The sequence below is a fragment of the Montipora capricornis genome, chromosome 3, assembly GCF_036669925.1.
Source record: "Montipora capricornis isolate CH-2021 chromosome 3, ASM3666992v2, whole genome shotgun sequence".
NCBI classification, from domain to species: Eukaryota; Metazoa; Cnidaria; class Anthozoa; order Scleractinia; family Acroporidae; genus Montipora; species Montipora capricornis.
In genome coordinates this window covers 8,070,151-8,089,674 of record NC_090885.1, presented here as the reverse complement: position 1 = coordinate 8,089,674, position 19,524 = coordinate 8,070,151, and the positions used below count along the sequence as shown (strand labels likewise).

The 19,524-nt window shown below is 39.4% G+C and overlaps 4 protein-coding genes across 6 annotated transcripts in view; 3 read left to right on the top strand and 1 right to left on the bottom strand.

The window, feature by feature from the left end:
• Nucleotides 1–966, top strand: part of LOC138041093 (leucine-rich repeat-containing protein 74B-like) — a 9,834-nt gene extending 8,868 nt beyond the window's left edge. The window contains exon 7 of the mRNA XM_068886862.1: nucleotides 1–966. This exon is cut by the window's left edge and continues 66 nt beyond it. Coding sequence (XP_068742963.1) covers nucleotides 1–439 — 439 coding nt within the window. The 3' untranslated portion in view covers nucleotides 440–966.
• A 2,329-nt stretch (nucleotides 967–3,295) lies between these two features.
• On the top strand, nucleotides 3,296–6,911 carry LOC138041092 (uncharacterized). Of its 2 annotated transcripts, XM_068886860.1 has the most exons (3): nucleotides 3,296–3,347; nucleotides 3,697–3,760; nucleotides 4,207–6,911. In XM_068886860.1, exon 3 carries the CDS (start codon nucleotides 4,285–4,287, stop codon nucleotides 5,713–5,715), a length of 1,431 nt encoding a protein of 476 aa, XP_068742961.1. In that variant the 5' UTR covers nucleotides 3,296–3,347; nucleotides 3,697–3,760; nucleotides 4,207–4,284; the 3' UTR covers nucleotides 5,716–6,911. The 2 variants fall into 2 exon arrangements, with proteins under 2 accessions (XP_068742961.1, XP_068742962.1); XM_068886861.1 differs by lacking the exons at nucleotides 3,296–3,347; nucleotides 3,697–3,760 and adding an exon at nucleotides 4,020–4,118.
• Nucleotides 6,912–8,821: 1,910 nt separating this feature from the next.
• LOC138042061 (uncharacterized) lies at nucleotides 8,822–18,073 on the bottom strand. The gene is made up of 2 exons (XM_068887802.1): nucleotides 15,223–18,073; nucleotides 8,822–11,068 (listed from the first exon to the last, which is right to left on the bottom strand). The coding sequence occupies exon 1, from the start codon at nucleotides 16,758–16,760 to the stop codon at nucleotides 15,249–15,251; it is 1,512 nt and encodes a 503-aa protein (XP_068743903.1). The 5' UTR covers nucleotides 16,761–18,073; the 3' UTR covers nucleotides 8,822–11,068; nucleotides 15,223–15,248.
• A 177-nt stretch (nucleotides 18,074–18,250) lies between these two features.
• LOC138042059 (tyrosine-protein phosphatase non-receptor type 13-like) overlaps nucleotides 18,251–19,524 on the top strand; it is a 46,437-nt gene continuing 45,163 nt past the window's right edge. The window contains exon 1 of one of the 2 annotated variants that reach the window (XM_068887799.1): nucleotides 18,251–18,588. The gene's annotated coding sequence lies outside the window, so the exon portion shown is untranslated. The remainder of the gene's footprint in view (nucleotides 18,589–19,524) is intronic. The other variant, XM_068887800.1, reaches the window with a different exon arrangement.

The following is a 19,524-nucleotide window of genomic DNA, read 5'->3' as shown; positions in this document are numbered from 1 at the left end:
GGACACTGCACTGGAAAAACTTATTTTCAATGGTGTTGTTGTCTCTTTAGAGACGCAAGAACTTATAGAACTATTGCTCGGAAAACATCCAGGGTTGACAATCACTTGTACTTACAGCAAAAGGTCAGATAAACTTGACAACAAGGGCCATTCAGGCAGCAACAACAAAAACAAAGATCTGATCTTTGTCCTCAAAAAGTATGTAGAGGACAAGAACTACCGGTTGGTAGACTTGTTTAACCAGTTTGACAAGGACAACAGCCTATCAGTGAGTAAAGAAGAGTTTCGAGTGGGTTTGAAGAGCATTGGTGTTCCCATGACAGATGATCAGCTGACCAAGTTGATTGACGTATTGGATGACGACGGCAACGGGGAAATTAACTATAGTGAATTCACGTGGATAAACGAAGTTGATAAAATGAAGTCCTTGATCAACTGAGTCAAGTAGATGTACAAGGATAGCTACTGAGAGTAAAATAATTCTCAACAAGAAGAAATTGACGAATGGATTTGAGGCAGAATTTTATAATTACATCCTTGAAGAGCTAGGGGCCAGCAGTCGAGACGGGTTGATCAGGATGGATAGCATCGAAACTTTCTTTTTTAAAATGTAAATGTAAATGCATTGTTTATAGTGAAGGTGTACTTAGCTATCAAGCTAGTTTACAGGCACCCCACTTGTAATAATCTGGAGGAAACAACTCAAGCTTAACAGAAACGTGACTAAGAACCCTTACTGACTGGCTCTGTGTCTTCAAAGATTATAACGGTGGCTCTATCGGACGCCACACACCGCAAACGAAGACGAAAGACGCAGAAATTTTAACCTATTAATATATTCCTGGTATCAAATGTATTCAGATATTTATTTCTTATTTTGTCATTTATTTATTTATTTATTTATTTATTCATTCAATCGCTCACTCATTTCCTGGTGCGTAAGTAAACAATCCCATTCCCTTTAAAGCCTGTGTTAATTCTTTTATTTAGATCTGACCACGTAAACCTGCCGCATCGTCCTTGTCAGCCCACTGGCGAAGGGGGACGAATTCGACGAAAGGACTGCGAAGCCAGCCGGGCGGGGAATTTGAGCTCGTTATTCCCAGTCTGTACTCGGCTTGCTTAACTCACTAACTTGACCCCAGTGTTCGCAGGCTTTTCTTCAATTACAAAGCGATAACAGTAAACAGTTCCCTGTTAGAAGAGGTCTCTTTTCTTTTTGCGTTCGCTGGGCTGACGAGTACGGGAAAGAAACATCTGCCTTGGGTCGAAAATCACTTTGATCCAACCGCCGTCCACATTCTTGGACGGCACTCTTCAAACCGCATGCCCCGTGATATGTTTGTTGACTGTAACTTGAGCCCGCTGTGTCCCACGCATTCCTTTACAAAAAACGCTGCTATTGCTAAATGAGCCCACACAACATGAAGTATCACGTGAAAATTCGGTCGCTAAGTAACCGCTGATCATGCTCAATACGGTGAGTTTCGATCCATGGCAGACGTCTCTTTTCTCGTAATCGTCAGCCTGGCGAACGCAAACACAAAAGAGACGTCTGCTAGCGGGGAAAGCGATAACAAACCCGTTCTTTAAGAACAGCACGGTGCGGGTTTCGCGTAGCAGCCTTTGAAACTTTGAAGATGATACAATGTGATTAGCTTACTGTCCTAACCGAAAACAAAAGACGCAACAACAAAAACCAGCACTTCGACTTTAGAAAGAGGTAGAAGCTGCTACACTAACATAGCATGATGGCAAACTACTCGTGTCTTGGAGCTTACGCAACTAGGTGTACAGTAACTGCTCTGTCCAAGTCACGAGCTCCTTCCGGTAGCCATAGGAGAAATGGCCATTCTCGAGGGATCTCCGCACTTGAGAGCTCAATAGAAAATGTCTTCACGGCAAAGGGTTTTAACTTTTGCACAAAATGACTAAACTGCACACATGTGGTGGCCGCTTCGCATGCAGCTGACATGACATCTTATATAATGAGCTCAACTATAGAATACTATGCCACTTTTGAACAAGTGTTGCTGTCAACGATCCGACGAGCCACTAAAATATACACATTTCATGTTCTTTTAAACATTGAATTTCCCTGACGAGCCGTGCCACTCCTGCTAAGTAATCGTTTGGCACGACTAACGAGTCACCGCGTCGACGAGCCTCTAAAACATTTTTTTTTTTTTCACTTTCTTTTAAACATGGTGAATTTCACTGACGATCTGCGAAGCCCGAGCGACTAAGGCCAAAGATATACCTTACTCGTTCTTTAAACATTACAAAAGCCCCTTTCTTGCAAACGAAGAATATCGGATTCTCTTGGGATACGAGTGAAAGTTCACTTTTTCGTTGAAGAATTAACATGAACTTTTGTTATGACCACTCGCAAAGACAAGACAAGCTTCAGCTATCTTGTGACAACTGTCAAGACTGACATTGAAAAAACCGCATAATTTACATCATAGGGAATTCAACTTTTCGTGCAAAGTTCTGACTCAGCATGTGGGAATGTCTTAAAAGAGCGTGTCATTCATTATATTCAACAAATGGCCAAAAGCTGTTTGGCCAAATGTTGGCTAATGTTGAGATCGTAATGACGCCAATACTGACAAAAAGCCTTCATGCTTTGTTTTCAGTGAATTATTTCAGAAGTCCTTGATGATTCTGTGATTTTCACAAAACACTGAACTTCCTGGAGCTAAGATTAGAGATTTTTGGGGGTCTAAGATTGATTTATTTTAGGACTAAAAGTTGTCCATATCGATTACAGAAGAACTCAATAAAACAAAACAAAAGAAACCGGGCAAAGGCGGAGTTTCACTATTCAAGCTCCCACTAAAATCTCCACCTAATTTTTAAGTATTTGTCAGCACATGGAATATTAAAGCATCCTAAACAAAGAACGATGGATCTAAAAGATCTTAGTAGTATAAAGTATCAGAAAACCTACTACGAAATACAGGAGTTTTAAGAGCAAGAATGCAAACAATTTTCCTGTTTCTTGTGTTAACAAGTCACGGTTGTGAGTCAGTTTTTTTTTTGAAATCTGATGTTTTAACAGAGCCAACATTCGTGTTTTTTGGCTGCGTCTACAAGACCAAGTAGACACCATAAGTGCATGGCTGAGTATGAAAACGCAACTATGTTTGCTAGTGCAGAAGCAACAATAGAAAGTAAATTAAAATATTTATTTAGCCTCCAGAGACATAACACTTAGTTGTCTATTATTGCATTCGAAAAGAAGAGGGTGATATTGGCATCAAAAGGCGTCTTATAGTCAAGTTTAATTCTCGTCACGTTTGCCCAGGAAAATGTTTGCTGCGTACGTGGATAAAGTTTTGTTGGTACGTGCCTGCTAAACAAAGCTACAGTGGTCAAGCTACAATCACTAAGACACTAAGTTATATTTTTTTTAGCCTTTAGTCGACGTATTATTTCCATGACAATGAATGACTTAGCCTTATACTGCAGACTAAGATTTAAACAATGGGTCACCAAATGTCCATTGTAATCCAGATATTTGATATCAACTGATACGAGAAAAGAAACCGTGGTTTCATTCCAGGGAAAATCTCTTAAGGGATTCACAAAGAAAATAACTCATTATCCTTTTGTTCTGAAATTGACTAGCAAATGCTAAGCATATTTCATAGAGACTATAAAAGCTGATGTGTTAGGATTCAAAAATTTCAGTTGCTGTCAAACTTGAGTCGGATCAAAATATTTGGCAGGTGCAAGGCCACGACCGCCTCGTGAGGTGAGAAATACATATCATAACATTATAAAATGAACATTGTTTACTCTCCATTATTAAAAAAATAACCCTCAAAGGAAATCGTGTTTTAGAATTTATATTTTGTTTGCTATAGCTATAGTCAGTCGTTTGCATACTTGCCTTTCTTCAACTAGAAGTCTTATGTAACTACGACGTTTCCAAGTAATACACACGTTGAGAACTTTCTTTTATACATTTAGATAGAAAGAGCTGATAGAAGTAAAATTGGAATAATTAATTTAATGTTAGAAAAAGAGATCACGTTTTGAGTCCAGCAGAAAAGCTACACCAAAGGGCTGATGTTTGTCTCATTGGCACGTGTGCTTTATTCTACGAGCAAGTAAGGGTCGGTTCTAATAGGAGGTGAAGGTAGCCTCAATCAAGTTTTGTTTCTAAATATTATTTATTTTGTAATTTTTTAATAATAGATTATCGAATCTTGGGGAAGAAAGCTGAGGGTATATTTTCGCAGTCGGGTCGTCGATACTCCGTGGATACTCCTCACAATGGTTCAAGAATTGCAAGCACAAGATAGCAGGAGAGCGTCTGTAGGTTGTGAAATCCGTAAGGGTGAACTAGATCTGCCAACCCTGCGTAATTTTTCAAAATCCTTGGAGAATCTGAACTCGGAAACATTGTACAGCAAGTGGAAACGCACGCGCGGGGATACACGAAGCTTATCAGGAATATCAGAAACGAGTTCCCCCCCAGCTCGCTGCATGAAAGGTCAAATGAAACAACAAGCCAGGGAAAACCTATTTCATGCTTTACAAGAGAAAGTTTTTGTACCCCGTAACCGGACCATTGGAGCGAGTGCAATCGAGGTAATTCAGGAACAAAATGTAGCAGACAAAGCTTCCGAGGTCCAAGAGGAAGAGGGAAAGTTTGATCAACCTTTCAGAGTGATACTTCACCGTCCAAATTTACAGCAACAGACCAAGGATGGTCGGGAGACGATAAAGCCTGCAAGTATTGAACAAACAGACAAAAGAATAATTGACAAAGTGATAGCAGCATCTTCCGTAATTGCAAGCGAACAAAAGCTCCAAAGTGTTTCCGAAGATTTCCGAGACGACAGCCCTCCGATAGTTGCGAAATTTGTGAGCGAAGAGACGGAATCAACTAAGACAGGTGACTCCACCAACAAGAAATCCAATAGCATGCAAGCTTCGCCTAATCTCCTATTACGAAACATCGAGACTCCTCGCATGAACACACCCGAGCGTCCAGTGGAGCTTAAAAGAAGGTTTAAGAGTTCTGTTGTCAAGGACGAGAACAATGAGAGGTCGAGAATATTAAAGAACAATAGTTTATCTCTTGGCTGCACTTACGCCGTGATCAGTCAACCGTCGTCTATGACGCCGAGAGATAACAACACTAAAAATCCCTTACAGATGGAAACGAGTAATGAAATGATCAGTCAAGAACAACTAGCGAAACTTGAAGAGGAGTTTGTAAAGTTGAAGAAGATTTCTCTAGAAATGGACAAGAATGATATCGAAGAGGATAGAATCAACGAGCTCTTCGATTTATCAGAAGTCAGTTTAACTTCACCGCTGCGTCGCTATTCAGAACTCGACAAATCTGTTGGTGGTTTGACGCGGAATTCAAGTCAACCTACGGCGAAAGCTCTGCTAGAAAGCATAGCAAATGCTGCTGACAAAACCGAGAAAGAGAGAATACAACGAATAGAAAGTGCGTTCAACTGGATAAGAGAAGAACTTGATGAACTTCGAGCGCAAGATAAGGAAATAATGCGCTCATTTACGCAGATTCAAACTGGAATACGGAACATTAAATATCAACGTTCCTTGGACGAAGCGTATGAATACGAGAATGTGGATTTATCACCGGTCAATTTGAGCTCTAGTTTCTCGTACTTTCCCATAGTTACAGACTTTCCTAGTACCTTAACAAGACGTGCCAGTCTTATTTAGTCACAAATACAAATTGCTTGAATCTGCGCGGCTTAAACTAACACCACTAGACAAAAAGACTGTAAAACGAATTGATAAAATCGAGTTTCCTTTTATGTGTGGCAAGCGATCAGTGTGGTATACTCACCCTTGAAAGAAAGTTATGGAAAGTTTCAGGCAAGTTTATAGTGTTGATAAGCAGAAACAACTGTAATGATTCACCTGTCAGTGAGAGCAGTGTTTTAGATAGAACGTAATTACTCCGCGCTAATCGCACCAAGACTCAGCCATGCTGGTTTAAATTTTAATACGTCACTGCAGCAATTAAAAGTGTACAGTATATAGGTTTAAATCAAAACTTAATCGATCGTTATGCAGTGGACTGCATCACCAAACACGTGACGAAATTATCCTGGAATAACGCCCATTGGCGGTTGTAGATATAATCATAATTTATTATAATTTTAGTGAGCAAGTTGAAAAATACATTGCTGTCCTAATAATACACAGGGGAACGTTTATCCATTCTGATTGTCTTAGAGATATGCAGTCTTTCGGTGACACATGTACAGTGCAGAAAAGAGGTAATTCGTTGTAAACATTGGTAACATACTAAGCATTCTGATGAGTAGTCACCTGCAGATCGGCAATCAATTGTGAGCACTGGATGGGGCAGAATTTGAATACCTGATTTGTGATTTGTGCGCGTTGCTTCTGCATCACTGCGATAAGCTATTTGGATTTTTTTTCTGTATATTATTACTGAGTAATCGAATTGCACTCACCCTATACGCTCTTACGGTCTTTGAAAAAATCAACTCGTGTATGCTCATTTGTTCCGGGCTATAGACAAAAGTTTGAAGCGATCCTGGCTAATATCTGGACAATCTTAGCAATTGTCTCTTATATAGATAACATAAAATTTCAGGTGGATTCATGAACGGGATTTGAAACCTTGACCGCTTGGAGAGAGGACTCAGTGCAACTGCAGCACAGGCGTTGAAGCACTTGAATTTTTCAGTTATCTATATAAAACGCAATTGCTTAAATTGTCCAGATAAGTGAAAGGATGATTTCTATCTTTCGAAATCATATTATTACCTGTAATTATTGTGAGAATGACTTTTAATTTACTGAGGTCTCATCAAAATCATTTTGTTGTGCGAGGCTACTTTTCATTTGCCACGAAGAAAATAAAACTTTCTATGTTGCATTCCTATTTGGAGTGAACACAAACAGTCTGAATTGTGAGCTGTTGGGGTGCGTTGCTAAGGATGTAATGGTTAAGTAATTTGAGAGACTTTGGCATTATTTTGGTCAGTTTCCAACTTTTGTAAGCCAATGACCCTAAATATGACGTCATCATGCTACGCCCATGGTCACGTGACCAGTACAAGAAAACTCTAAATTTGGCTACGTGCTACGCAATTTGGGTATTTAATCAGTGGTTTGATAATTTGTATTCGTTTTTGCATCCAAACAAGCATGGTTTTCTTTTTATTTTGAAAAATGTTTTTTTTAAGAGATAAACGATACTGAAATACCCAAAAGATGATTTGAAAAAATCAATGCCTAGCTATATTCTGTATTTGGGGGTGAAACGTGCCATATATAAAAAAAAATAATTCAAATTAAAGACTGCTGAAAATTTAGCTTTTTCTCAAACTGGAAGCCAGTTCGTTTACGCATGCGCAGTTGATGCGAGAACGAGTGCGAGGAAGGGCGAGGAAAAACCTTCGATGGAAACAAAAGTAAGTGAAGTGATTTTTGCTTGTGAGTGGGTTTTCTTGTCAGCTCATGATGTGATGACGTCAGTCAGCGGAAGTAACATTTCACTTCCTTAGCAACGCGCGAAAAATCCGTCTGTGGGACCTTATTAATTTGGTCACTAAAAGGTCCTTAAGTTCTAGGAGCATGAATTGTTTACCTTCTTTATGACATCCTCTATGAGAGGTGTTTAACAAGAAACAACAAATTTAATAATTCCGTGAAAGTTGATGATGATTCGATCAGCCCTTCTACTTTCTGTTTCCCTTGAGTACTTGCTGACTCGAGCCTATAGAGCTGAAAGCACGAGCGTTACCAAGGGAAAAGAAATTAATAACGTGGAAGATGGTGATTGGCTTAGCCAATCAATTTGTTCGGCTCATTTTCTCCCAACTGTGTTGCTTCGTAGCTCCGTTGGTAGAGCATTGCACCGCCATCACAGAGGTCATGGGTTCGAATCCCTGGAGAAACTTGAATTTTTCGGGTGACTAAAAAGCGACAATTGCTTAAATTGTCCAGCTGAGTACGAGGGTCACTTCTCTCATTCGTCTATAACCGTCACTTCAGGTACACATTCATTGAAAGCGTTATGTTCTACTAGTCTCGTAGCAAGCTGTTTCGACAGGATCCATTAAAAGATTGAAAAAAGAGTACAACATAAAGCCTCCCGTTCTGAGCATGCGCACTTGAGAAAAATTAACGACGACCAAACGTAGTGCGCGTACTCAGAACTGGCAGGAAACTACTACTATCTGGCTTGCTAATCGCCCTTTCTCGCATTTAGAGAATGGATGCTAAGGGCGCAGCTCTAGGCGCTCGGTTCCCGAACAGGATCCATGCATGACCTCGGAGCACAGCACCACACCAGTGTGGAATAAGCTGGGAGTCGATTTTTTTGAGGGAGGAAAACCCGAGTGCCCGGAGAAAAACCCCCGGGGTAAAGATTGAGATTGATTGAAACTCAGCCCATATACGAACTTAGGATGCGATCCAGGGTTCGCAGAGATGGGAGACAAGAGTGTTACCACAGGACCTTCTTTACTCCCCAAACAATATTAATGTTAAATTACAATTTAAATATTGAATATTAAAAATTATATTAAAAATAACGGGACTTTCTCGCACCGAATATCTTCTTTGGTTATCTGTAAGTTGGTGAACATAAAACGCACCAAACGTGTTCAAATATTCAGCGACATTCTTATTATTCGCCACTTTGATAATTTGTACAGTATCAGAACTGATCACGTTTTTTCACCGAGCGCGTGATACAAACAAAATTCACACTACCGAAAAAGAGTTTTTCTTTCAATAAATTCTTTGTTATTTGTTCAACTTGGATCAAAAATTGCTTGAGATGTTTTGCACTTTTAATCGTTCATTTTATTTTGACTCACCCTCCGGGCTTTTCAAAATACAGCAGAACTCGTCAAAATACTCCACCGCACTGTACGCTAAAACACATACTTACATATAACTTTTTGTTTACAAGGAGTGCATTAGAGATAGCTTTTTGTCATAATATAATTTTTAATAAAATACGAACATTTATCTAAGGTTATAAACAGTAATGTTTATTTCTTAAGTAGTCCGAACCACCTGGAGCTGTGTTTTTCTCGACAACTGTAATTGGAGCTAAACGTTGCCAAGGTTTGAACCGGTAAAACTGGATCAGCCAGTAAGCTCTACTGTTGCACTAAGTTCTTTGGTCTCCCCTTTTTAAAAATATATGTTTTGGTTCATAGATGGGGGCCCTTCTGTCCAGTTCATGAATAAAGCCATCTCCATCAATATTCCAATATCTGACGACATCACGGCACTGTTATATCCTCGCGAAACAGTATAGTGGCTTATTTTTACCGTCTGAAGGTCACTATACAATGTACCTTTAATTCGTTTTGCAACGCAGAGACGAAACGGGAGCCTGTAAACGCCGAAAACAGAGCATTAGCCTCAGGTGGGTTCGATTGCGCTTCAACTACGGTATCTTATGCACTGTCAATGTTAGGCCCCAGGGAGAGAAGAGAGGGAGAGGACAGGCTAGCCTGGCAGGTCAAACTCACTCAGAGAGCCTTCCCTTAATTAATGAGGAAATTTTGAAACTTGCGAGTTGCCACGGAAAAGAATAAGATTGATGCTTTTCTGCTTCCACGAGCAAAAGCTACTTTATATTTTCGTACATTCGGACCACCATTTCTTAACAGTCTACGCTCGAGTGTTATGCTGATAGGGAATCCGCTTCTCATCACTTTTATTCTTTGCATATGTTAACTGATTTTTTTCATACAATTTCAAGTTTGTCTTATTACCTGCGTTGTAATGAATACCATGCATGTAAGGTACGTTGAAAAATGCAGGCAGTCCGGAATTACTTAACCGACCCTACGTGATGCAAAAATAATCATGTCTTTTTGGGAGGGAATTTGATATTCATTTGGTGTCCTGGCTTCCAGGAAATTTTCGAGTTTCCTCCTGGTCTGTACTGGCCCCGCCCCTTAGACCCCAGGGCAAAACATTGATACAGGAGTTAATTGCAATAGCCAAGGAAAACGAATTAACGCCTGAGTTACCTAGAATCACTTTCAACCCACGTTCTCCAGCGCAGCAATGCAGCGAACAAAAGATTCACAACTCAACTCGAAACACCACTTCCTACTTCAAGTTCAGAAAGACCAACAATAACGACCTTCACAGCTATTTTTTTCGGAAAGAACGGCTTTCTGAGCAGTTGGATAAGTTTAACAACTCCATTTTTCACCACTAACAGTAGTGATATATAGACGGTATTACATGGCCGCGCGGGGATACGAATCTTATCTTCTCGTGCTGAAAGTATCTCTCACGAGTGAGCGAAGCGAACGAGTGAGAGATACTTTCAGCACGAGAAGATAAGATTCGTACCCCTAAGCGGCCATGTAATGTTCTGCTTTATTACATAGATATTGATGAAATGTCTAGATTTAAAACAACTTGTTTTACTCATTTTCGAATTGATGAAAAAGTGGTCACCAACCGCTAAAACACGCATGTTGTGTAACATGAAACAAGAAATGAAAGTTACGAAAAACAAATCATGATAATATAAAATTTTGCAATAAAAATGTTAATGTAGTAGACAAGAATTATATTAAAGCACAAAAGTATCTTACAATGAAGAGGACGGTCGCGTTTTATTGGCTAATCGTGTTGGTTACCATGACGACGACACCTATATTCTCACATGTGAAAGATAAAAATGATATGTTTACTGCGCGCGGTGAAGATATGATTTTTTAGTAAAAGGAGAAATCCTGATATTTCATCAGTATCTATATAATAAATAAAGTTACACGGCTTGAGAAGTCAAACAAAAATATACGACACCATCTTTAAGCACTGACTGAAGTGCCAAAATCGAAACAATAAATATCTATCCAAATAATAATTTTTAACGTATTTGTCAAGAAATCAAAACTAAAATACTATAAATAACCATCTAGAACACTGCAAAATGTACCCTTTCTCAGCATATACTGTAATTTTTATATTGTGTTCATACCAATTAAACATGTATTAGATTGTTCATAGTTGATATATCTGCGATGACTTTTTTCTCTTGCTTGCATAACTGAAAACAAGAACAGAAACGTTAATCTAGATTTAGCAAAGAAATTGCGGCCCAGGAGTTAAAGGACACAATTTTACATAAATATTTTTTGAGATATTGAGGATAGCCACGTCCCACAACAGTCAGAAAAAAAGGTTAATGTCTTTCTTTGAAGCAATTGAACATAATTACTGGACGACAGTTTGTATTTTGGTAAAACGGCCTTGTTTGGTCACATGAACAAGTTATAGATATCAATTGCTCATTTTGATCGAAATAAGCATAGAATTCAGAGCCAAACAGGAAGGGCCAGTGGACCAACACATGCAAATCAGGTGGAAGCCATTGCAGAACGAGAAATAAGGCTTCATGCAAACAGGCGCAAGAACTCTCAACATTGTTGTAGTTTCGACAGAAGTTGGATGGTGTTGGCAGTGGTGTGCACACTCCCAACAATGTAAGGACGTGTAGTGTATTATGGGAAGGATACGATCCATAAGACTTTGCAAACTTACAAATTCGGCTGCCATCTAGTTTTCAATGTGTTGATGCCTTGGTATCTCCATGGACACCATATGTAGTGCGCGAACGTGTCCTCAACAATGTTGGAAAAGCAATGCAAACGGATCCAATATTGTTGCGCCACGCTTCGGCGATCACGGAACGAACGAAATGTTGGGAGTTTTCGGCTCAAAAGTTTGACCAGCTTCAAATTTTGCACAACTCCCAACAAGGAGAGGAAGTACTAAGCCCAGCTGTATAGTCTAAAATTTGGCCCTTCTTTTCCACATAAGCTTGGTTTCTAGTCCTTTCTCGTGTGATCAAATTTACTACAGGCTGTAAGCACTTCAATGCTTCATTTTTCGTTCCAGGTTTCACAACCTCACAGTTATTTTTATGGCAGATACACGAGAAAAATGCAAATTTGATAGAGGTAACTACTGACAGAGCTAAACGACTAACCAGTGCATATTTTCGATACTTCCATTGAATAAATGTATTATTCCACAATAGAGGGCATGTTGTCCATGTAGAAACTGAAGCGGGCTATTCGTGACGTGATGTATTAACAATGGGAGTGAATTAATCAATTAATCAAGAATTTCCTTGTTGCCTAAAAATAACTTTTACATATTCCGACCATTTACGTTTTAGCAATTCGTAGATTTTCGAAGATACGTTTTGTCTTTCATTTCGCCGATATTTTCGCACTCTCGGGAAAGCAAAAATAAACTGAAATCATTTCGCCGGGAAAATAGGGTCAATGAAGAGATCATGGTTGTAATAAAAATCTTTATCATTAATAATAATAATACGTTTCCGCAACATTTAAACATATTTTGATATTCAAGACAACAAAGCTACGAAAAATTTGGGACGATTACAAGTAAGATGCATGATTGCAAATCTCATTCATGCAATTTGTTTCTTTCATCAAGTTGCAGTACTTTACGTGGTGTATGGTGCAATAGTTTCCCGCCAAAAAGAATTGGCATTCTGCCGTGATGGCGTAATAGACCTTTTCGGCTTGTACATTTTGTTTTCCCAATACAGATCATGTGATAATACTCAGGAGGTTTAGTCTTTTGTTTTGTTCATTAAAATGAGGGCATGCAAGCATGAATATGCCCGCATGCACTCTTTTTAATGAACAAAACAAAGGACCAAGCCTCCTGAGTATTATCACATGATCTGTATTGGGAAAACAAAATGTACAAGCCGAAAAGGTCTATTTACCATCAGGGCCAAGAATACTTTGATTGGCTTCTATTAACAGGCACGTTGTAGCCGAGAAATCTGAGTAATTTTGACGAAACATTCCGCTCTCGGTAATTTAAAAAGACACAATTATGCAAATGAAATTCAGAGGCTTGTTTTTTCAGCCGAAAATAAAATTGCCATTCATCACTTTAGTTTTTCTTTAGAGCTATGGAGAAGAGAAAGCGCCTTGACAAAGGTATATCAAAAGGAAAATATTGCAGTTGATCCTTCCCTGTTAGTTGTTATGGCAAAGGTCCCGCGTAAAAAGAACCTAAATTTTTCAAATTTTAGCCTAATTAGGTCCTTAATTGGTTCATAGTTTCTTAAGGGGAAATTTGTCAGCTAAACATTCTGCTACAGACATGGGTGTGGCCTTTAATAGCAATATCGTCAATCAAAATTATCCTTATCAAGACAACACCGATCCTGCATAATTATTTTATTTCATAACCGACATATTTCTGTCTTAGAATCTAAAGATAAATGAAGACAGTTTTGCATTTATGTATCACAGCCCCATGTTTTGAACATTCTATTGTTTTAATTCATTTGATTGTTTCATCTTTTTATCAGGTTAAGAAAGTTCTCAAATTTTAGGTATTGAAATTTCAAATTAGAGGCTGTAGGTGCTTAATCCACAAACTAAAGCTCTCGTAAGCTGGTTTTTGCTGCACTTATTGCTTTAGGCGTTGCTACACTGTGAAAATGTTCGCGCAACTTGTCTCTCCTCGCCATGGCGAGATGCCGAATGTAACACACACCATGTAAAAGCCAAAAACGTTGCCAGACAAGTTGCCACGCTACGTTGCAACGACGTTTTCAAGCATTGCGAAGTGTAAGAAGTGTCGCAACGGTTTGCTGGACCGGTCAAGGAAAAAGTTACAAGAAAAATTGGCGAGTGTAAAGCTAACAGGTAAAGGAATGAAAGGCATTTCTCTACGGCTCACTTCAGATCACGTGACACTCTTAAGAGGAATCGTTTTTTAATCATTTTCCGTTTTCCTGCCAGATAGCAAATAGAAAACTTCAAAGAAACCATTTCCCAGAGCACGATTATAAGAGGTCTGTATAAGCAAAACAGGCAAAAAATTCAAAGTTTTCAATTAAGGTTGGAAAAGTAACGCAGTTTCAGGCCTCGCATTTAGCCACAAGTAAAGGTACACCTTATTTAACGTCGGGAGTTCCTTTACCCTCTCGAGGGTATTCTCCCAGGAAGCCGACGGTGCGCTCATTTTACTCCCCCTCTTTCCATCAGTGCTCTGTTTTTGGGGGTACTTAAAGCTACCCGAAGCTTCACAGAATGGAAAGAAATCGAAGCAAGGATGTGAAGTCAGTAAGGTTCTTAGGATTCGTCACCCGTTCCTTAGTGGGGGAGGAACGCGTGACGAAGCCCCAAGAACGTCTGCGTGGGAAGCTACGCACCAGCCAACTGTACAATTCTTACTCCTAAAAGTTTGACAGTGGTGCTGAAAGGGAAATGCTTTGAAAGGAAGTTTGAAGACAGTTCCGGGAAGACTCCCAAATGGAAACCGACCTGTCCAAATACCTTCAAGGGTTCAAAGTCAAACAAATGGGATTGAAAACGTCATATTAATTTGACGTAACGTTCTTGAAAATGTTTGTTCTTTGTTTCTTTTTGGAGCAGGATTACTTTAAGTATCACCTCTTGACCTTCAGCTACTAATATTGTTTCACAAATGATATTTTTTCTACTAAAACACGCAACCCAACTTGGCCATTTGCACGCAGTTTATGTGCCTGAGCATATTCTTGATCAGCTTAAACGCCTCAAGTGACGAATCCACAAAGAAAAGCAAGGGTCAAAGGACTTATGTTCAAAGAACAAATATGAACAAATTACTCTGTCAAAAATTGCGACGCCTCGAGCATCTATTCGGTCGCGATTTAAGGAAGCAGCATTGTGGTTTTCATTTAAAGCGTTCAGGAAGCTAAAAGAGAAGCAAAATCTGCTGCATTCGTTTTTGATCACGTTTTCGCCACCGATGCTGTGGTTTTTGCAAGGAGAGCCAAGTTAATTTGCAAAACAAAGAAGTCAACAAAAGATGTTTTGGCTGCGGAAAAAATTGATCATTCCTTCTAATAACCTTGTTGCGCTAGAATGATTTTCCCACGCAGCCTTTTTTTCCTCGTCTTACAAATTAAACTTCGAGAGACGCTTGAATTTTTCATTTAAAAAGTGTACAACACCCATAGCTTATTTACATTCCTATTTATGACTTGCTTATCTGTTTTTTGAAAACTTCTTTCAATTTTGGGTGCGAAATAAACAATAACATACTTTGGTATATGGAGAAAAGGCGATATAAGCTCAGACTTCGATTGTACAATCAGCATGTTGCATTTTACCTATCAGAGTCAGTGAACCGAAACCATTTTCAAAGAAAATAACTTACCGAAGAGACAAAAATATATTTTTCTTTTAACACCAGCTGAAACGTCTGGACCGAGCATTTGTCATGCAGTCGTTGATCGCAAGATGTTGCATTCTTGGAAGGTTTTCAGTTTCTTCAGAGGGGTCAACAGGGGTCGCATAGAATTCTTCCGCCTTCAAATCAGCTTTCAAGTTGACAATCTTTGCACGCAAGCTTATAAACAAACTGACAAGTTCTCTGTCCGGGGTTTCAATGCGATTAAGTTCCTCTAAGATCCACTTTAGCGCTGTGCTCAGTTCTTCCAATCTCTCTTTCTTATTCTTGTTCTTTCCCTCTGACTGAAGCTTGCCAAGTAATTGTCTCGCCTGTTCTAAAGCGCTTTGAGTACTGTAGCCTGAGAGTTTTGCCGTTTTCTTCGGATCTTGCGAACTTCCAGGACAAGATGTCGCCAATGAATATCTGCGAAGATGCGTTTCCTTCGAACTGGAGCCAAAAGAAGGCTGTGTTGAAACTTGGCGGTTGGCTCTAGCAGGGTTTGATTTAACATTTGTGTCGTCTTCGCACTTGAAATTTGCTAATTCGCTGGATATCGGCTTAACTGTTAGCGAGTAGCATTCAGTGCTGTCGTTCTCGGATAATGAGTGATAAGAGCTGTTTGATGAGAAAGAAGCTTCACTGCTTACATCACTACAGACATCTTCTATATCTGAGGACCGAATAATGTTGCCATTCAAGTCCTTGGCTTCCATCCCTCTCTCTTTATTTGCGGCCAGCCCTTTGATAGACTTGAATCCTTTCGCTTTTGCGACTAATTCCTTCCAGTGATTATCTTCTTCATTTTTGCTGCTATCAGCACATTCCAAATTGTCGTTTGTAGAGTTTTCAGCGCGGTAACTTTCCTCGCTGATGGCTCTTCGAGGCTGCGGTAAAACAACGCTGACCTTTTTGTAACCATTGTAATTAGGAACACTGCTAAAGCAACCATCGGAAAATCGGCGGCCATTAAGCGATGATACCCCACTGTTGTAACGGTCCGCCTCCTTTACACCCGCAGCGCTTTCGTTCATTCTGATCTCCTCCGATAAAGCGCTAAAAGTCGCAGGGCTTCTCCCAGAAGACCGCGCGGAAGACACGAGTGCGCCGTCCGACGCACGGCGTCCATTGCTATACAAATCCCCAGGATTCAACCAAAGAGGAAATGAAACGTTACAAGGAGTAATGTGGCGTATCGGTTTATCGATTGTAATGTGAAATTGGGGTGTTTCAATACCTTTCCCCTCTGTTTCCGTGGTTAAACCACCATTTAACGAATCTGCAGAATTGTTGCCATTAAATAGATCTTGATTGGTAACTTCTGTTGCGGTCGGAATGCTGGCTTGAACCTCGCGAGGTGTTCGTGAAATCCTTTTCTTGACCGCTTCATGATCCCAGCTGCTTGTATCTCGTTGTTCACCGTGGAAACTCCACGTGTTGTACATCATTTGGTCATTTGATGTACTTCTATTCCACAGAGACTCAATGTGAGTTGCGTGTTTTGTAGTCACCGGTTCGCTCAACATGTCACCGCGTGTGCGAAGTCTTCGGCGGCTCGCAATCAACTGACAACAAACATCTCATGACGTGGTATGTTCCCAAAAAGCCTCGTAATTATTCATATTAGGCTAGGCCATCGATTTCTTCCTTGTGGTTTCCACTCGAATTAATATAAGTTCAACGTAAATAGACATGTCATAACTGACGCCTGGAGTCCTTAAGCGAAAGTCATTATTTATGCAGATCAGAACTTGCGGTAGAAAGCAATGAATCCCACGATCAGCTAGAAAGTTATTTACCTATTCTGCAACAACCTTGTTATAGTTGACAACAGCACGTTTACTCTGACCCCGGTGACATTTGAAAATCCCTTGTCCATCGCGGGTGAAAGAAACACCAAAATATTTTCATCTTATTGGTGGCAACTCTAAACACAGCTGTTTAGTTGCGATGTTGCGAGTTCATGCAAAATAGGGCTTAGGTTAGAAATGATAAACATGTGGAGAAATCGTTCGCTGAGGGATAACATAACTTTTTTCTGCACTCACAAAAAAAAAACAATAATATCTCGTACCAGTCAAAAAAATATTTGACGGGTCAAGACTTTATTTGGCAAAAGTTATGGATTCCAAAGGAACCAAAATACGGGCAGATATTCTCAAATAGACTCAGCACCTAAGCCAAACAAACAAGCTTCAGCCAAAATTATGCGTGAAGCAATCTTCACTCGGCCGAGAAAGAGTCATAATTGCCCGAAGTAATTTAGAAATTTCTGAAATTCTTAAGACCAGTTTTAATCCCTTGCTAAATATGTTTGTTGAATCAAAAAAGATGAGACACAAATCCCATTGAACTTTTTTTATTAAGTTTAGCCGACTTTTTAAAATCTACTCCAAAGGGACAACGCTTCTACTTTGGATTCCTCAACGGTTCGCCGAACAGTTTTCCTTTTTTCTGCGGAATTTCCAGCTATCATTTTGATTCGACGGAAATTATGCTGTCACTTCTCGGCAATGGAAAGATTAGATTTCCTACAACTGTCTGAAAGTGACACATATCAACCCCTCTAAGGCGAAGAACTTTCGAGATTTTCTGAATGTAATACTTTTTATTTTTTAACGTTCCTTAAATTCTCTTTGGCAACGCATGAAGTTATAACTTCCAGAAGAAAATTATCATCGATTAGTAGTGCTAACGTTTCTGTCATAGATTATTTGCGTGCCTTTTTTAATGGCCTATAAATTTATTTTTTCTCCGGAAAGGAAAAGGATACCAGACCAAATACTGTAGCCATCAAGAAGAAATACGCCGGCGACAGTGTTTCACTTACGGTCCAACTTACACAAGCAAAAAAAAAAAAAAAAACCCACGGCAGCTTTTGTTTTTGGTTTTCGTGAAGTTTTGCTCAACGCGCAAGGAATGTTTGAAGGCTTAACGATAAATATCATTCAATTTAAATTGCTTGGTGATAAGTAGGTTCTAATTGTCGAGGAATTTGCACGTTGGGCCGTTTGTTGGTCTTTGTCAAGATTACTTTGATACTAATAAGGTTTGTCATCTCTTGAAAGAGGGGCTCTGTTAGAAAGCTGGGTAAAACGAAAGGCCACTTTAGGAGGTCAGTTACTTGAATTCGTGAATCAAAAGAAAAATAATTCACTCCAATGAGAAGACACCGAGACACTTGAAATGTTCAAATCCCGATTAGACAAACTGGTATTGGATGCAGCAAGAGAAAGGAGACAAGGGATAATGGTTTGTTAACAAACTGTTAAAGGAAAACGTTCTCAGATGGAAAAACAAGATGACCAGCTGAGTGAAATGTTAGATGTTCTTGTGAGATATTTAGCTGGTGAGGTAAGCACTGACGAAGATTTCAAGATGCTGCATGCAGGGACAATCAAATTTCGTTGCGCAATCAAACCTCTTTAGATTTCCTGTTCACAGGGTTCCGGGTATTTACAGCGAGATGAACAAAAAGATATTCAATATTGAAGACTAAGGCAATTGAAGGTGTCAACACAAACTGCACTACACTTAACATAAAATCAAACTTTTACATGAATGCGTAATGGCACGAAACCAAAGAAGAGAATGGAAATATGATCTCATGCCAGTAGGTTCAAAAGCTTAAATGATCTCGGATCGTTGGGCAAGAGTCTAAATTTATCCCGACTCTGTCTTACCGGGCTTGAATATTGTGGATGGCGCTTTTCGATTGCGAAATAGTGGCGAATGCAATACCACGGACGCATTCTTAATACAGTGCTTTCTTTCTTTCCTCTCAGGTGGCCAGCACTGTACATTAAACTTGAAAGAGGCAACTTTCCTTTAGTAACAGGCTAATTCCTTGCCAATAGCAGAAACTTAAGGAGCCTTTTTTTTAGTGCTAGGTTCGCAAAGTTGAAGGCCTGCGTCTTTCAGCATCATTGAAAAATTGCGGTCTCCGGATTGCAGTTTCGGCTTCTTAATTTTGGTTTTTAACAACAGAATTTTCATACAACCGCAGAAATAAAACATCGAATTGTGATGAAGAAGCATTAAAACTGTCTCTCGATCGCTAATCTGAGCCGAGTTTATTTAATTTGTTCTAGTAATAAGGGTACTAGACATTTCTTCTTGGTCGTAAACTGATTGCTCATGATCTCAAGTGAATTAAAACCTCTATAGTATCCTTCGTAATGTCCATAAATAAGCATATTTTCGGTTTCACAAGCAGAAGGCCACTATAATTGCTTTTTATTATCGTTAAGGAAGTCAACTTCTCGGAAACACTTATACTTTTCAGAGACT